We start from the raw sequence: 15,420 nt of genomic DNA, 5'->3' as shown, positions 1-15,420 counted from the left end.
TTCCAGCCAGTGACTAGAATTATGGCTGTTATTAAACACATTAAAGCTCTAAGTGATTATTTGGTTAGCTAGCAGAAGATAAATGGGCAAGCAGACTGGCTGCTCATTAGGAATATCTCAGTGACTCTTGGAAGTTATTTGCTTTTCAAATCTACACAGACACTATGGGCATTTATTTTCTCTGGATAACTACAATGTGATTTCACTTTATTAAAAGAGAATCGTACACTTTCAAGTTAGACACTGAAAGTAGAAAAATGACCAAATATCCTCTTAAAAGAGACTGTACAGTGGCTACCTTTCAAAGTTTTTTGAGGCTTTAAGTGTTCATTCTACTTTTCTGTAATTTTCTGTAATCTCTTTCTTCCCTCTTATCTTGTGTTTTACATTTGTCTTCAAGAGTAAGGTCAGCTCCAATAAAGACTGATTTGTTCATTTGAATCTATATTGTCTGAGCAGTTTCAAGTTAAAGTTAATAAATCCATGCATCCCATCATCATGAGATTAATCTAAACGCCATAACAGGTTGATACCAAGATGTATTGCAAGATATTTTTTTTCAAGACTTAGCTGAGTAAAAGTAAGAAGAGACAATGACTGAAACCTAAATTCATTATAGAAATACCTGGCTTCTGAAAAACAATGCACAATAAAAAAAACACTGCAGAGCAAATCCGTTCAAATGCCAAACAATAAAAAAGTTAGCTTTAAAAAATGGCAAAACAGGGCAAGCTGGTTGGCTTTTTAAATCCCCCTGTCCAAATCATGGTTAAAGATGGTATTATCAGTCAAAAGAATGCTGAAAATCACATCTCGCACATGATATTGCTTTAGAATATATATGATAATTACTAGATATGTAAATCTTAACCAAAGCCATGGAGGACAATACAAATCATGTACTGAAATGAAAATGTTATTGCAAAAAAATAAATGCAGGAAAATGAAAATCTATTTTTGGATGTGATAGAAGATCCAGGCTGAGAGACAGTAAACACTCCTGCATTAGGTCTGCACCAGATTGAAAACTGATACACAAGAGAAAGCCTTCTTTGCAAGTAAATTACTGAATCCCATTGTGGAGTAAAAGACATCAAGAAATGCAAATATTATAGTCATAGGCTTATTTCTTTAGCTGCACAAGAATGATTCATAATTATCTCTCTGCATCAAAACAAGAGAACTAAGCAAGAAGCATACGCTGAGCAAGAGTTTACTCAGGGATTGATGAAGACCTAGTCAAGCAAACATCAGAGCACACAAAAAAATGCACAACTTGAGCTAGAAAAGCTTTATACTTTAAATACTCATCTCCATGCTTTCCCTAACTATGTAAGTACTGAAAATCTATAAATTTTACAAAATGTAATAAAAATTTCCATTACCTTTAGAAGGTGCTTTCTTTTCATGTTTTTCTGGCTTTTCAGGTTTCTCTCTCTGAATAGCTAGAAATATATAATAACAACATTAATGGTTATTAAAAGACAGAAACGTTACTTTTCAAGAGAGAAAAGTGAGATCAAGAAACACGGCTAGGCACCACAGCTATCCATACAAAGAACCAGAAATATTGATTCAGCTGCTGCTACTGCCTGCTGTTGATGCCACAACACGTGATTTGAACTTTCAAAAGCTTGTCTATGATCCCTGAGGTTTCTACCATCAGCTGGGAGAGGAATGGCTTTTCTGCCACGATTGTAGTCCCATGACAGAAGTTAGTCAAGAAGAGTCAAGCTTACTGATGTTGTTTACTCTTTCTTTTGTTGTTGTTGGTTTTGTTTACACTGTCATTTATTGTTTATTTTGGTTTATTGTTATTTTTGAGCTTTCTTGTTTATGACTTCCGCTCATTTCTGAAGGATTTTCTAAACTCCTCATAACAACTGTTTTCTTAGCTATGAATGATTAAACACTATAATTAATTACAGATATAATTGCAGTGGCATTATAACTAATGCTTTTTGGGGCTTTTTGTTTGCTTTTAATTTCCACTTTACAAATTGAAATAAAATACACTGTAGCTACTAGATTTCTAGCTCAGGTTTCAGAATGCACCTGAGCTGTGCAGTAATCACTGAGCTGTGGTAGTCTAGAATATTCTCCTATATGGGCCCTGATTTCCCATTTTTTGTGACTGATGTTTACAAAATAACTTGTCCATGTCTGTGCAGAAATGATTTTTGTATGAGATTGTATCTCCTGAGGTAGCCTATGGGGACCAGGCATGTAAAAGCACTCAGCTGCCTATTTCACCCCGGCATGTGAGTTTATACTAAGAACAAATAAAATGTATGTATGAGCATTACTATATTCTTCAGCCTTGGGTTGGTGCTTCAAAAGAAAGTAAAAGTTGTGGAAGATAAAGCAGGGCCAGATACCAATTTATTTTAAGTAACTGTCTAAAGACTTAGTCCTGCCTTATTCAATACTTATGCAACCGCCCTATTCAGTATTATATTTAAATGTTATTTTTTCACATGGCCTGCCTTGTTACTTTTGTTTACAGGTTGTCAGGTATTTTTTCCATGATGACTATACTCTTTTAGCAACCATAATTACTGTGAGTGTTGGAAATACTCAGAGATTACTGTGAGATTATCTCCTTTCCTCAGACAAAAAACCAACATACACACAGATAGAATAGAAAATGTTACTCAGCCTATATGTCTGAAGACCTTTACATGATGTATGAATTTAATTAATAAAGTTCTATAACATTTTTTCCAGTCAAGGAGATACATAAATGAAAATTGAGTAGAGAATTAGTTCTGGTGTACCTCAAAATGTAAAATAAATTCTGTCATTAAATCATTACCTGCATGCTTTTCCTTTTTTTCAGGTTTGTCTTGTCTTTCCAGTTTGTCTTTATGTGTCACTAGGAAAGAAGAAATGTGTTCATATATGTTAAAAAATCCTGTGGAAAACCTTAAAAATAATTCTACCAAGATAAGCCTTAGGAGACAAAACAGCAGACTACTTTACTCTTGAGCTGTCAAGTGCATAACTACACATGATACTACACTGGTGTGATCAGACAGTTCTGGATAGCAAGTTACTGATTACCATCCAAGTCATCGTAACATGCCTTAACTGTTTAATACAGTAATATCATCACTTGCAATTGTCCATCCAATCCTGGAGAGAGATTTTCAGAAAACTGTCAAGGACTAAAGCAGAGCTCACACTAAATGCTGCTGCCTGCACTAGGATGAGGACACCACCCGGGCCTCCCCATACTGTCAGGCAGAGGCATGTAAGAACCCTGGAATCAGTGCTGGAGCAAAAGATCATCACATGCACACATGACACATCTGTCACTTGCCAGCTGGCTTGAATTGGATAACCACTAATAGATATGGATAGCTAGTAATGGACACTAGCTGAGATCAGGCCCTGGCAATGATAATATCAGAGCCATAATTAGATGCCCAGTTTGTGCAATGTAAAAACTAACATTAAAACAGTGGAAAATGTATTATGCTACCCAGTTATTCAAATAACATTTTCCACTCATTTTTCTTAGGATTTTACATAATAATTTTCCAGACAATGGGAAATAAGCATGCAGATTTTAGAACAATTCAGAAAAATGAGCTGTGAAACTGCAAGCTAGCTTTAACTTTTACTCCTGCAGATTGCATCCAAGTTTGGTAAAACTCCCTTTGCAAAAAAGAGAAAGTAAGGAAGTTCTTTTACACTACAGTGAATTCCATATCTAATTGAAGCAAAAGAAGAAGGGTAGGAAATGTCCAGGCTTTCATATTTTTTTTTAGAAATATAGTGATGTATAAGAATGAGCTCCTGACATAGCTGGCTGAGTCACTTGTGACTGAGACACTTTTAATTCTTCTTTGTGTCATTAGATAACTTTCCTAAACTTCATCATAGAAGCTGATTAGAAATTAGAATAGTATGTTACTTACTCTCCATTACCTGAGTCTTGAAAAGCAAATGTATATAAAGTGGAAAATAAGCTGTTAAGGTACAGGGTTGCAGTGAAACTTTGGAGTCTCCCAGTCACACTACAATGAAATGGGCCTTAAAAAACATGTATCCATAGTCATAGTTTTAAAATACAAAGTACAGTGTGAAAGCAATGTTTCTTAGTACTGTAAATACAGAGAATCTCTATATGCAGTACTGGTTTAGTAGCAATTGTAGTGATAGTTCACTAAACAAAACTAATACATTCACTTAAAACACAGAAAATTAGTAGGAATTATGACAAGTTAAGGCAGTATAATAATATTCTTCTTCATTGGCTATCTGAGATTGGCTTTCATTTATTATTTATTAGATTTTAAAAACATTAAATATCATTCTCCTACCAAATCAAATTGAAGAGTTTCCCAAATTTTCCATAAAATAACAGAAAATTCTTAATGACACATTTATGATTTAAGAGAGGACATTATTGTTCTGTTATTTTTCCAAATCTCAGAAAAAAATTCTCATGTTGCCACCATTCTATTTCTAGTAATAAATATTCATTCTAACACAAGCTTGAACTTATGGGCCTGCCATTAACCCTTAGAGTCCATCTTGCTAGCTCAATGTATTTTGAATTATTTATATAAAAAGGGGATCTCCAGTCAAAGACCATTAGGAAAGCCTAGTCAAGCACAAATTTTGGGAAGGTGTATGTTCACTTGGGTTGTGAGACTTTTGTTCTTGGTCTGAAATAAATCAGCCACTGCTGGAGATTGGGTCTTCTCTTTTTTGGGTGATTTACTATGACCATTGGTCTATTCATTCTTCCAGAATGGGTTTCTTCCTTCAGCTTGAGACTTCATTAATCACATTTTTATGTAAATGAGATGTTCTCAGAAGGCTTAAAGTGTTTTGACAAGTAGGCGTATTTCAACAAATGCCATTTTGCCAAAATATCTCTTACAAGAGGCAAACTAGATGGTGGCCTTTGGAGCCCAGAGCTAACTCATTACTTGTGGGTGGAGAGGAAGCAGTATCTGATTCTGACTCCTATAATAGGTGGACCTGTAATTTGTTGCTGGCATACATTAACAGCAAATTATTAAATCATCTCTGAAATGAGTCTGGAGAAATATTTTTTTTCAAAGGCAGGTCTCTGGAGCAGAATACCTCCAGGGACCATGCCCTGTATGTTACAATTTGCTCACTACATTTTGCTTAGAAGTATTCCCAAAGATGAATATTATGCTTGGATTTATTCAAGAAGAATAAAAAAGATACTTATTTATGCTCTGGGCATCTTTTACATAAGTTAATAATACAGTAAAAACTTATTCATAAATCTCTGAATATAATTTTAGGCTTTTGCTCAGCAATGAATTCAAAGTGATTTTAAAATACTTTCTCCTTCCAGCTGGCTTTCACACCTCCTCCATCCTTAAACGTAATTGGTTTTACAAGAAGGGTCTAAAAGTCAATACATTGTTTTGAACCACTGGCAAAAAGACAAAGAACATACTTAATACATACCCTTCAGGGGTTCCTTCCTCTCAGTTTTTTCTGGTTTCTCAGGTTTGTCTCCCTGAATTACTAGAGATATATATAAAAAAAATCACATAATAAATCTGTAATCTGGAGGAATTATGTACGCTTATTTCACTAAGGTGATTGAGGAAAAATATTTGTAAATTCAAATAATGGATCTTAGCTTTGAGTCGCAAGTACTAGATAATGTATAGACCTCCTTGATGTCAATATTTAATTCCAGGTCCAAGAGAAATATCCTCTGAGATCTCTTTTGGTCTCACTATACAAGCACCCTAACTCTAAGATTTCTGACAGAGGGAATTATTTTCAGTCTTTGAGAGCACAGGTTTCTATTCTTAAAAAAAAAAAAAAAAGCTTTCCATGCTGTTATTTTCTTTTATTTTTAGCTCTTACTTAAAATGGATTAAAAAACCACATCTCTTTTAATCAGAGCATAACCTCAGAAAGAGAAGCTGTTCAAACCACAACAAGCTACATGTCTGACTAGAAACAGGTGAACATGAATCCTTAGGAACTATTTCCCACCCAACTTTCAGTCCATTTTTGGACAAGACTATGCTCCACATCCTAATGATTTAGATGACAAAAACTTCCCATGTCAACCTCTACTACTAAAAGGCTACCATATTGTAATTTCAGGGGCAAAATATTTTCTTTGTAATGTTCAAGTTTCTGTCAACAAGTAAATCACAGAAAATATACCTTCAATTAGAAGACAACTGTGAGCTTTATACACAAGCACAGTAATGGTTTTGCATACATTCATCTCACCAGCTTTGAAGCAAATGTCATTTCACAGAAGTGTAAGCAGTTTTTTGTTGGTTAAATATGTCCTCATTAGAAAATAGGTCCATGTCTTTAAGAAATAACAGTACAAACATTCAGTAATTTCATTATGTCTTGCATGTGTTCGCATTATCCAAATTCATTTCCAGTTATACCAGGTAAATTATTGTTGATAACAATTAGCAATACAGTGGAAAGAGATTGGAGTGAGATTTTTCAAGGCCTTTAAGGAATATGGACAGCCAATTTACAGTAAAAAAAACAGGCTGTGAAGAAAGCAGCAGCACCGGCAATGTATTACTGAATGAATTAGAGGATGTAATTCATTCAATTGCTTTGGGATATCTAGCAACTTACCAAGGGAAAGGCATCTCCCCTCTGCCTATCTCACGCAGAACCTAGACTGAGCATTTCTGCAGAAACTGCAGCATGCTTTTACATCTTACATTTGTATTAGAAGGTGCTAGCTTTGTACAAAACACTTCGAGCTAGCGTGTTGTCAGTTTTGGATCTGAAAATAGCACAGTTTTGCAAACAATAGCTCTGTGATGGTCGATGGCAGTGAAACTTGAGCTTCTGCACCTCAGACAAAAGCCCTTGTAGTCTATGCCAAAACCCATAGCTGAGCTATGTAGAATGGACTGGCAATCAGAAAGCTTGCTTTCAGCCACAGAACATCTTACTTGTATAAGGGAGACTTGTGGGGTTTTGTGTTTTGTTTTGCTTTGTTTTTAAATTTATTCTAGTTTCTCCATGACATTTCCCTATTTTGCGCTTTAGAAAAAAAAACACAAACAAAACATAAAACAAAACAAAACCAAACCACAAAAAAACAACAAACAAAAATGAGCCTTGAAGGACACTAACTGAATTGAGTGTCAGCAGACCTTAAAGTGGACAGAAACATCTAATTAAAGTTCCTTCAAGTTATCAAAATGGTATAAGGGGATAAAGAGAAGGGAATTTGTGTGAACTCCAAGTTAGAAACATGGAGAAGGGACTCCTTGACTCTGTCTTGAGAAATAAAAGCAACTTGATGTATCTGGGCATGGAGCCTGGAATGTGGATAAGCAAAGACCAGGCTGGCGTTAAGCATAAGCTATTTTTCTTTTCCCTATGATAGGCTGAAGGCCATCTTGGCTAGTTCAAGAGCCCTATTCTTTATGTTGATATCCCGTAGTCTCGGAGTTTGCTAAGCCCAGATTGTAATGTTTGCCATTACCTCTTATGGATGCTGTCAAAGCTATGGCATTTGTGTAGAAACTTACCTGGGAAGGGCAGATGCTGCCAAAAATTAGAAGGCTCATTTTTCAGGGCTATGATGACTGCACATTTTTGACATCACAGTGCAGAAGGGCCACCAAACTCCTGTAACTTTTGATCTGGCAAGCTTAAATAGGATGTTTCTTTTTGCATTTCAACTCTGCTTCCCCCCCCCGCGTCCCCAAACGTTTTCATGTTTAGCTTCATATGTAGTCCTCAAATATCTGTCATAGATAATACTTCATTGTCTGCAGACCTTTACCAGATTTAGACATGTGGATATCCATTTCTTTGTAAAGGATTTAATACATGTCCTTTTTCAAGCCTGCAGCACTTAGGTGAAAGGATTAGGTTTTGTAAGTAAATCAGGCTGGCCATATTCCCATGCTTGCATGAAGCAAATCAGAGTTAATAAGATTTTCTTTTGCATATAAAAAAAACAAGGACAAAGCACATAAAAATATTTTTAAGGCTGCTAAGTGAAGCACTCATCAGATGAAAAATGCTGGTACTGAAACCATTCATTCAACTTCAACCATTCGATTTGCTTTATGATACACTTTGTAAATAAAAATCACTTATTTTCATTTTATAATAGGATGCTGGATTTATTAAAAAAAAAGTGAGTAACTAAAACTATTGTTACGACAATTGTGTAAGCTAAATCTTTCCCACAACTTAAACAATCTTTCTTGGACTTCCTTGCAAATAATGAAAAATTATAAGCTCTGACTGAATTGTTATTAGCTTTAAAAAAAATAAAACTCCCCAAAATGATTTTCACACCATAGATTTTGAAAATCACTGAAACATTTTTATATTACTTTGAATGAAAATTCAGCTTGAAGCAAAAATGTGAGCATGAAAAATTTCATTCTCAGTGACCAGGGTGTGGCATATTTATAAATAATCTAAAATAGGAGTTGATGAGAAAATGAACATGAGGCGGCTTCAGTGTGTGCTTGCAGCCCAGAAAGCCAACCGTATCCTGGGCTGCATCAAAAGGAGCGTGACCAGCAGGTCGAAGGAGGTGATCCTGCCCCTCTACTCGTCTCTTGTGAGACCTCACCTGGAGTATTGTGTGCAGTTCTGGTGTCCTCAACATAAAAAGGACATGGAACTGTTGGAACAAGTCTAGATAAGCTTCCCGAGGATGATCAGGGGTCTGGAGTACCTCCTGTATGAATATAGGCTGAGAAAGTTGGGCCTGTTCAACCTGAGGAAGAGAAGGCTGCATGGAGACCTCATAGCAGCCTTCCAGTATCTGAAGGGGGCCTATAGGGATGCTGGAGGGACTCTTCATTAGGGACTCTTCATTAGGGACTGTAGTGACAGAACAAGGGGTAATGGATTAAAACTTAAACAGGGGAAGTTTAGATTAGATATAAGGAGGAAATTCTTTCCTGTTAGGGTGGTGAGGCACTGGAATGGGTTGCCCAGGGAAGCTGTGAATGCTCCATCCTTGGCAGTGTTCAAGGAGGGGTTGGACGAAGCCTTGGATGGCATGGTTTAGTGTGAGGTGTCCCTGCCCATGGCAGGGGGATTGGAACTAGATGATCTTAAGGTCCTTTCCAACTCTAACTATTCTATGATTCTGTGATTCTATAACAGAAGGTAATTTATCACGTGTTCCAAACTTAATTGTATCGGAATATTGTTATCTACTTCACATAAAATTAGAAACAAGAAGTAGCATATATGTGACACGTTTTTCTGAATTTCAGTCATCTGATAGTATATTTGATTTGCAATGAGTGGAAGGCAGTGAAGGAGGATATAATTTAGTTTTTTCTTCATTAAAGTTTTTGAGATAGAGACGTTCCTCACCACAAAAATGAACAAGTGCAAAAAGAAGAGATGTAAGAAGGGGGCACTAATTTTTCACCTAAGGGAACTAAAAAGAGTTTCCAGCTGAGTAAGTCTGAAGTCTGATGCTTAGTATAAAAGTAGGTGATGAGCATGATATGCACAAAGCAGAGACTGCTTGCTCCAACTAACTCACTAAGCGCTCGTTTACACAGCAACACTCAGAAAGTTAAGATAAATGAACTAATACAATGAAGTTCGAGTGCATTAGTCAGAGACCATTAAATCTCTATGTCGATGCTTTTATTGGGAAGTAAAGTAACCTTAGAAGTAACCTTAGATACTATAAGTTAATTCTTCTTGAATACTCAAAAAAAAAAAAAAAAAAAAAAAGAAAAAGCAAAGGGGCACACACTCCCAGGTCCAAAACAATAATCTAAGAAAATCACAGCAATTAATGGACTATGAAAGCACCTGCACTCATTCTAAATCACCTCAATTACCTGAGGAGGTGGAAGAAGCTTGCCTCTGACTGCCCAGGTCCTCAACCGCTAGCACTAGGCATGCACACTCTGCTTACTGCAGTGCCTAACCCTGTGCTGGATTTAGCCCTGCAATGATGAATGTAAATGCCTATATAAGAGTGAGATAAGGTCTCATGAGTTACATGTTTATATAATTTAAAATTAGATTTAATTGTAGCAGTCAAAAAATGTTACATCCATCTGAAATGAGATTTAGGTTTAACAGCTATTGTTGGTAGTCAAATTTCCCACAGCACTGGCTCCATCCTAGGCTGTTGCAAACCCATACAGCTAAAAAAATACTTGACAGCTGTATCTTAATCACTACAGCTACATTGCTATCTGTACCATGTTAACCAGTTCGAAGTTAACACGTATCTCTGTAGCCATACCTCCAGAAATTATGCAGCCTTGTGTCAAACATGAATATACCATTTAATTTGCTAATTTTGTCAGTTTACATGTATTTCTAGTATACTGTGGATTTGCATGGTCCAGGTCTATTTATCTTTTTAGCTGTCTCAAATACCTGTCTTACAGTTATAACAAATTAAATTATGGGGTCAGATTATACTTATCTTTATAAACTCGTAATTTATCCATGTGCCAAAATAAAGACAGCTTTATTTTGTGATCTTTAAAATCTCTCCAAAGAAGTGGTAAATGCTCCAATCCCTGGCAGTGTTCAAGGCCAGGTTGGACAGAGCCTTCGGTGACATGGTGTAGTGTGAGGTGTCCCTGTCCATGTCATGGGGTTGGAAATAGATAATCTTAAGGTCTTTCCAACCCAACCATTCAATTGTTCTATGATTCTATGATTATCAGTACTACTCTATTGACCACTTAATAGAGGCAGGAGGGACAAATATGTGCTGTGCATAGCAAATGATACAGTTCTGGAGGGCCTGGAATATGTTTGTCAAATCAGGCTAAATTCAGAGATACTTTCTGCAGCAAAAGAGAGAGATTAGTGTTAATTCATAGGCAAACAAGTATCTGTTCTATAGTCACTGGGACTTAATGTACGGTTGTCACAGGTAACATTTAGTCATCACATTGTCTTTTTCCCTCCCTCACTCCAACAGCAATGTATTAGTGAAGAGTATTTTTGAAAAGCCAAACTGTAAATCAGCCTTTTCCAGTTTCTTCTTAATGTCTGTTGTAATAAGATATATTTCCCAGAAATGCAGGACAATTCGTTTCATTGTTAAAATCAGTTTTCCATAAAAATCAGAAATGATCAGTCCCTCGATTATCATTGAGCCTTCCATTAGAGAAGGTAGTTACATGTACTTTTATATTGATATAATTTAGTATTGTTCTTCCCTGTTTACAAAGTACTGCATAGTTATGTTTATTCATTGATTGTAATAGTAATAACAATTATGACACTGCTACTTAAAGAGCCTTCAGCAACAGCTTAGAGTTTTATGTCACAAAATGACAAACTCACAGGACAGCTGTCCCAGGCTGGGAAAGCCCTATCCCTCAGCCTTTCCTCTTGGGGCAACTGCTCCAGCCCTGACCATCACGGTGGCCTCAGGCTGAGCTCAATACAGTTTACTGATGGCTTTCCTGAACTGGGAAGTGCAGAACTGGACACAGCATCTAGATGTAGCCTTGTCAGAGATGAGTACAGGGGAATAATTAATACCTTACTGCTAGTGATGGGCCAAGCTCATACAGTCCAGGGTACCATTTGCCCTTTTGAAAGTACTAATAAATCAAATACCAGATTGGAAAGAACCTATTTTATAGTGACTTTGTGCTTATGTGTGTACGTAAGTGTGAAATAATTTCAGTGCTCTTAAGCATGAGAAAATGCTTTGGTGAATCATTTCTCATAGTATTTCTTCTTTTCAGGATCAAATTGACTAAGTACAATAATTGAAAAGTACAATAATTGAAATATTACTAACACTTTATCAAAATATTTAATTCAAAGCAAATTTTAGGGCACAGGTTTGCCTGGATCTTAATGCCATAAGAATCTTTTTTATAATTTCAGCCACTTCCATCTGGGATTTTCAGTAATTATATCTATTCCTCTTATTTCAGTAAAAACTTTTCAAAATCAGGCTTGTGGATCGAAATCCTTTGTAAATCTTGGGACTTGGATTCAGGGAGGTTGACTATTCAAAAAATATACTTAAAATTATTTTTAGAACTCTAGTGTCACATTTTGGGGTGGATAACTGAAATTTGTTTGTGGTGTTTGTATTTATTAAAAACATCCATTTTGCCTCTGGATTTTTCCTATTAAAAACAATAAAATATTATAGTTTCACATACTTTCTGGAGGTACTTTAGAAGATAACAGTAAAACTCCCTTAAGATTCATGCCTTTATCATACTCTAGCTTGAGGCCAGACACAATGTTTTCTTATAATTTTTCCTCCTGTGTACAAGATGCATTTTTGGAACTAAACATGAAATCAAAAAACAGAAAAAATCTGTCCTGTGCTTCAGTAAGTGACTGCATAATTAAAGACAGCATTATCAAGCATATGCATAAAGTGACTTAGCTCTATGACACATGAATGCTTTTTTCTGGCATTTTGTAAAATCTTAGTAATCATTTCTGCAAAGTTCATGTTCTATGTAAAGCAATGGACTTCTGTGTAGATAAAATGGTACACAAGAGGCTGTTTTGGTCAAGGCTGCAACTTTGTCTGTGTTTTTAGAATAGGGTGTGTGAAAAGACCTTAACTGGGATCCCTTGCATTATTGCCTGGCTAGACCACTGATAACCTAAAAAAACTCATTTTCATACAACATGATTTATTAAGTAGTTGGGAAGCAGGTCTAGACACTCCAGATGACCCTGATTAGCACAGACTGGAAAGCTAGGAATAGGGCTGTAAAATACTATAAATACATATAAGAATACATACAGAACTGAATATAATTGTGTGAAGGAGCATGTGTGTATACACATGCATGTGTGTATATATACATACTACTTTTAATAAGCTCCCTTCTTGCTTCCTCCTGTCATAACTAATCATAGCACTGGTGGATCAGAGAGAAGTTCATAAAATTTTATGCAACCTAACCTTTATAGAGGAGGTTTCTTAGGCAAAAAATCTGCACATATCCCAGGAAATTTCTTTCTTTACCTGACCTTTGAAAACCAGTCCAAACCAGTTCCTCTGTGGATTTTTAAAATGTGCCAGTTTGGAAAGATTGAGCAATCTGAAAAAGAGTAGTTTCTTAAAATGGAGGCTTTTCTTATCTCTGATACACACCTGTCTCACTGTTAACTATGACTTCGTAACTTGGTTAGCACCCACTGCCCTATAAATTTGCTTTTTTCCTTGCTCAACACACTTCAGGCTTTTTGCACCAGAGGAGGTTCATCCATACTCTACTTTCTTGCACCTTTGCTACAAAAAAAGATTTCTGGATAAGTTTGGATGGTAAAATATTTTTTATGACTCTCCATTGACAATATAGCCAAACAAACAAAATTATACTGTTTGCTAATGTTAAGGTACAGACAATTCTGCGATAATTTACAGTTTGAATGCTTCTATAATATAAAAGGGATAACATATGTAGCTAACAAATACACTGTATATTGCATATATACATATATATACGTAGATAATCAGACAGAAATATAAAGTCACCTTTTTTTGGTGTTTGCTTTTCATGTCTCTCCAGCTTCTCTTTGGGAATTTCTGAAAACAATGCAATGTAAATTTAGCAATATTATAATAAGCTTCACACACAAAATATCAGATGCATTTTCATAATAAAAAGCACCTACGTTCTTTAAATATTACAGGAGAGCCATGTCTTTATCATCTGCATATTCAGAATTATACACAGTATAGTTCAATTTTATATACATATGCATATATGGACAAAAATTAGTAACATTAAATGACTTAATAATTACTTTGGATTTAACTGAGCAATCTTAAAGTAAAAAATATGTTTTGCTGGTCTGCAACAGCTATACAGTAACATGTGTTGGTCATGAATCAGAAAAACCCATGTTCTCACTAAATATTATTTAATGTGTCTTGAATTACCATTATTTTATGTTTTCCAACTTACCTTCAAAAGGAAAAAAAAAATGTTCTTTTTACTGCATTTACTAAATTTTTTAGAGCTCACATGCTGAGCTGATAACTCCAGCACGCAAGAAGAGATTCAATACTGTATACAGATTACAGAAATGAAAGTTCCAGGTTAGGGCCCATTGTTTTGGAGAATGATTCATTTGCTATATACCAAAGCATTGAGTACTGTATTGTTAGAAGAGGAAGTGGTACAGTATTTACCTTCTTTTGCTACACTATCTCTTTTAAACAAAATTCCTCACTTATGCTATTGATATTAAATTATTGCCATATACCTCTGAAACTGACCTTTTTCCTACTGTGCGAAACAAAAGGATAACATTGAAAATGCAAAGTGTTGAATTTGAGAAAAAACAAACCGGGATTAAATGAAGCTTGCATAGCACTGTTTGAATATAGTGTCAGAAATTTAAAGGCCACTGATTACAGGTGTTCAGTAAAGTTATTAAGACTACACAGAGTGCCAGGTTTATGATATTATGCACATATTTCCTGCAGTAGGAAACCGGTATAAAATACTGGATCAAATTCATCTTTGACAAAAGCATATGACAAACTCACAGACTCTGTGGGAGATGCTTCTGTAGTTTAGGGCTAGATTTGTCCTGTAGTGTCTAATTAACAAGGAACACTGATCCCAAAATTAATCCAACAAAGAAAATATTATCCATATTACATCTCAACTCTAAAGAGCTATTTTAATGCTTTTTGAAGAAAACTGGAATTTTCCACTTATACCCATAGTTATTTCTTCAGGTTGTAACAGCATGCACATTGCCAAAGAGATCCAGGCAATGGTAATTTCACTTCCCACAATTTTGATCTTAGTATAGGTTCTTGAAAATAAATACAGAATGTTTTTATTTGATAGTATTTGCCATCTGAAATATTGATTGTGTCTTGTTTGCAGGAAACTTACCTATTCTGTGGTATCAGCCTATGTTGTCTTTGGATAAAGAGAATACTATTTCACTGAGCTGATGTGCAATGTAATTCAAAATACTATTAGCTACTAAGGTACGGCAGCAAAATTAAGCTAATTATATGATTACATTAAGCTAAAGGACTTTTTATTCAGTTTTCATCTTGTTCCTTGCAGCCTGGGTGTATAGCTTATTTATTGTTATATAAACCTCAAAGGTTGTGATTAGGAAGAAATCATGTCATATTGATTAACTATATTTCATCTTAGCCTGGATTATTTTTCTTTCTGCAGCTGTGTGAAGTTTATTTTTCTATCAACTGCGATAATCCAGTTGATAGAAAATCCTTTTCTGGATTTTCAGTTTCCCTGCTTGTTCTTCTTGTCACTTCCTCTGCATTGCAACATGCAGTAGAGACGTATCTCACCCAGCTCAAGAGGTCATCCTACACACAGAGATGAATATGCCCCACTAAGTGATAAATCACATTCTTCAGGCAGTCATCTACACAGACACATATTCTTTATTTGCCTTAAGATGCCTCAACTT

General features: G+C 35.5%; 1 protein-coding gene across 4 annotated transcripts in view; it reads right to left on the bottom strand.

Annotated features, from left to right (window-relative positions):
- The window catches only part of TRDN (triadin), a 106,157-nt gene that overhangs the window by 26,844 nt on the left and 63,893 nt on the right, over positions 1-15,420 (bottom strand). For all 4 annotated transcript variants that reach the window (XM_061378421.1, XM_061378418.1, XM_061378419.1 and 1 more), the window contains 3 exons: positions 13,490-13,540; positions 2,816-2,875; positions 1,386-1,445 (listed from right to left, as the gene is read on the bottom strand). In XM_061378421.1, the coding sequence (XP_061234405.1) occupies positions 1,386-1,445; positions 2,816-2,875; positions 13,490-13,540 (171 nt within the window). The remainder of the gene's footprint in view (positions 1-1,385; positions 1,446-2,815; positions 2,876-13,489; positions 13,541-15,420) is intronic.

Source organism: Neopsephotus bourkii, unplaced genomic scaffold, assembly GCF_033783945.1.
Source record: "Neopsephotus bourkii isolate Nb327-2 ecotype Australia unplaced genomic scaffold, CSIRO-AGI_Nbou_v1 NB_1765, whole genome shotgun sequence".
In the NCBI taxonomy this organism is placed as follows: Eukaryota; Metazoa; Chordata; class Aves; order Psittaciformes; family Psittacidae; genus Neopsephotus; species Neopsephotus bourkii.
The sequence above is the reverse complement of the archived record's forward strand: the minus strand, read 5'-3'. Positions and strand labels throughout refer to the sequence as shown.